At 41.8% G+C, this 3400-nt stretch overlaps 1 protein-coding gene across 1 annotated transcript in view; it reads left to right on the top strand.

Annotated features, from left to right (window-relative positions):
- The window catches only part of dync2h1 (dynein cytoplasmic 2 heavy chain 1), a gene marked incomplete in the record, with an annotated part of 120612 nt that extends 117791 nt beyond the window's left edge, over nucleotides 1-2821 (top strand). The window contains 1 exon segment of the mRNA XM_014014065.1: nucleotides 2244-2821. Coding sequence (XP_013869519.1) covers nucleotides 2244-2405 — 162 coding nt within the window.
- Nucleotides 2822-3400: the final 579 nt, after the last annotated feature.

The raw sequence follows: 3400 nt of genomic DNA, 5'->3' as shown, positions 1-3400 counted from the left end.
TTTTGATTTAAGTTTGCTTGTTTAGCGTCGTCACAGTTGCTAGGTGACATGACATACGCCGGGGTAAGGAGGGGAGGCTAGACCGTCCAAATTCAGCCTCTTTTTTTCCGGTCTACCCGGTCTACCAAGGACCCGGCCCGCCTCGACCAGGTAGTCTGGGTCCTCCGGAGGACCCGGCCTGTCGTTTTGGACACAGCTATTGAAGAGTAAAGGCTCTCACATACTCAAGCGTACTGTGTGCGGTCTGTGAGCCACGCGGACTCCGCACATATTGTCCGCGGACGGTTGAGACATCATACTCGAGCGTACTGACCGCCTGACAAATTCTTTAATTTCTCGCAATTTCAGTCATGACGTCAAGGATCAGGAGGAAGAGATAGTTTGCATTTTAGCTTTAAAACAATAAAAGAAAAAAAGAAATGAACTACCTTACCCCAGGATCTGAGCTATTTCCTCCCACAAATTTGTTGCTCGCTGAAAGTCTTTATATTCCTTCATTGACGCATCATAAAGTTTTCTAATCTCCTCCATGAGATGCTTTTCAAGATTTGACTCCATTTCGTCCACAAATGACACTGATTCTCAACTTTATCAGCTTGATGTCGCACCCAGAGAACCATACATGCCATTGTGCGCACTGCAGATGTAAAAAAAAACGTATGCACGGACCAGTCCGGCAGACGTCCGCTTTGGGTCCGCAGTGAATCCGCGCGGACCTCCGCGGACCGAAGTAAGCCCGAGTATGTGGGGGCCTTTAGGACAGGAGGATTTGGAGCGCGTCTGAGGCACAGCTGAACCAGTGGCGCAGCGAGAGCGCATGCTGCGGGATTTCCTCCTGCTAAAACTACAGCTTTGGGATTTGGAAATAAAGTCTTGCTCACTTCTGATCACTTTGACTGGAGAAATGTTTTCTGATTTTAAAACTTTGGCTGAAGTGACGCTTGTTATTCCAGCAGTTGCAGCAGAGCGCAAGTTTAAACTTCAGAACGACTGGCGCAGATGTGCGTAACGTGAGATTTTTCTTAGAGACATTTTTTCGCATAAATCGAATCTATACTCATTTTGCTTTTATTTAATGATACTTTTAACACGGTGGAAGCGGTGCGTTATGACTGACCAAGGAGGCGTTATCTAATGTTGCAAACTGCAGCCATTAAATAACGTTTGTAGATTTATCTACTACTATTACTATTATTATTATTTATTTTCGTAAGGTAACTGAGTCAAAAGTGGGACAGTGTGTGTGCGTCATTGTGCGCGTTGGCCTGGTGTGGGTCAGATGTACTGTTTGCAGCCTAAGGTGCGCTGATTAGTTTTTCTCCAATAAAATCCTGCAGGCACAGCATCTGAGGCTGAACTGCAAAACCAACATGACAATAGCCACATTCTATGAATGTTTAGTCATTAGCATTTAAAAAAAGGAAATGACGGGTAAAAATTGATCATGACAGATTTTTTTTACCCTGTCGGTCAAAATGACGGACAGCAAAAAAGTCTAGCACAACCTCTGGTCCTCACAGAAGAAAACTAAGTGTGCCTTGGGCGGTATGACGGTATTGTGGTATTCCTCAGTATTGAAATCTGTGATGGTATTTAAAAATGTTGACAGTATTAACCATCTGGAGCCTAGTCACATGACCTGTTTGAATCGCTGTAGGCAGAAGGACACGCCTTTCTTTGAGGCTCTGATTCAGTTTGTATCAAAACAAGACACCATTTTTTTAAACTGTGTTGATAGTTCAAATAAAACCAGAGTTATGATAATAACTGTAATACTCAATACTGTGGTATCATCTCATAATACGTATATCAGTATGAAAAAACAACTGTCTTGAACCAACACATAAGTATAAATATCTGGCAAGGTAATACTGAGTTTCCATCATGTTCAGAGTTTGAATCCGTCATCATCATCAAACAGCTACATGAAGTGGCTGTTTGATGATGATGATGTCACCTCTGCCAGATGAAGGTAAGACTCTGTTCCCCAGAACTTCAATCATGTTGTGCAACAGCATACAGTAATCCAAGTTCAGTTATAGCTTTGCAAAGCTTTAAAGCTCCTGATGCAAACGAGCCAAAATAACACTGTGCACAATTACCAGCTGTGGTAACGTAAGTCAGCATGTTTTATTCATCATCTCTTATTTAAAACTGTATTATGCTTACACTAATACATGCATTGTGGTTATAAATGTGTAAATACGTACAGTGTGGTAAATTTATACTATATGTTGTTCCAGACCTCTGCTTCTAACTTTGCTGCATCAGAGGAGAACATCTGGCTGCCGCTGTACACCAGCTCGGAGCGAGTGAAGGTGGTCACACACGTCTCCCTGCCCTGTGGAGCCAACTCCAGCCTGTGGATCCAGACTGGAGCTGCTCTCTTCCTCAAACAGCAGTGAGAACAAAAGCTCTCAGATGCAACGATCTACATATCAGTCTAATTTGCACAGTGTGGTTCGAGCGAAAGAACCAAAGTGCGAGAAAAGAAGAAAAGGGACTTTGAATTAATACTTCACTAAAAAGTCCTTTTTTGTCTGAATAATCTAACGACAAACTGGAACAGTGTTTTTAATAAATCATAATCCTAATATTGTTCATTTTCAAGGCTGCATAAAACCTTGAGACATTTTAACTCACTTTCTGTCCTATAAAACTCTACTTTACATAAGTTATATATTTGATAAAATAGTGTAAAACTTTACAGTTATTCTTATTTAAAGGTGTGCTTCCAGCCTGAATGTTTGTTGTACAGTTATTCTGCTATGTAAGGTCTTTGCTGACCTCATTTATTGAAAATAAATATGAGACAAATCACTATTGTTGTACGTTTAGTAGTAGCAGTTATTGCATTCTGCTGTTGCGATGGCAAGCAACATTATATTTTTACTTTAGGTTCAGTTTGTTCTGTACGTGTAGGAGCTGAGAACAATGAAGGCTCCAGTGTTGGGATGTGTTTCTGTGTGTGTGTCAGAGCTGGTCTGGTCCTCCATGCATTACAATCAGCAGACAGAAGTTTTCTACAGTAAACAATGCCGATGGGTCTGAAAAGCAAGCAGATGGTGATCCTCCCTCAAACACACACATGCACAAGTCAGTCCCTAACCTCTGTGTGATTGGTTCGAGTCGAGGTTGAATGGAGTCAGTGAAGCTGTGATGGATGGCCACAGAGCAGCATGGGAGGTAAGTGTTTGTGTGTATGTTCATTTCTTACCAACAGCTTCCAGTTTGATTGATGGATTAATTAAGTCATCTTCTTTCTGTACCAGTCACTGCTTCAGTTCTCTTAATGTAGTCATGCAACTGTTTGTAAATGTGTTGACATGTGTAAGTTTATATTGGTGTGTCTGTGTGTGTGTGTGTGTGTGTTTGACCGTGGAGGCAGAGAAAAGAGCTG

This window comes from Austrofundulus limnaeus, unplaced genomic scaffold (assembly GCF_001266775.1).
Source record: "Austrofundulus limnaeus strain Quisiro unplaced genomic scaffold, Austrofundulus_limnaeus-1.0 Scaffold109, whole genome shotgun sequence".
NCBI lineage: Eukaryota > Metazoa > Chordata > Actinopteri > Cyprinodontiformes > Rivulidae > Austrofundulus > Austrofundulus limnaeus.
The sequence above is the reverse complement of the archived record's forward strand: the minus strand, read 5'-3'. Positions and strand labels throughout refer to the sequence as shown.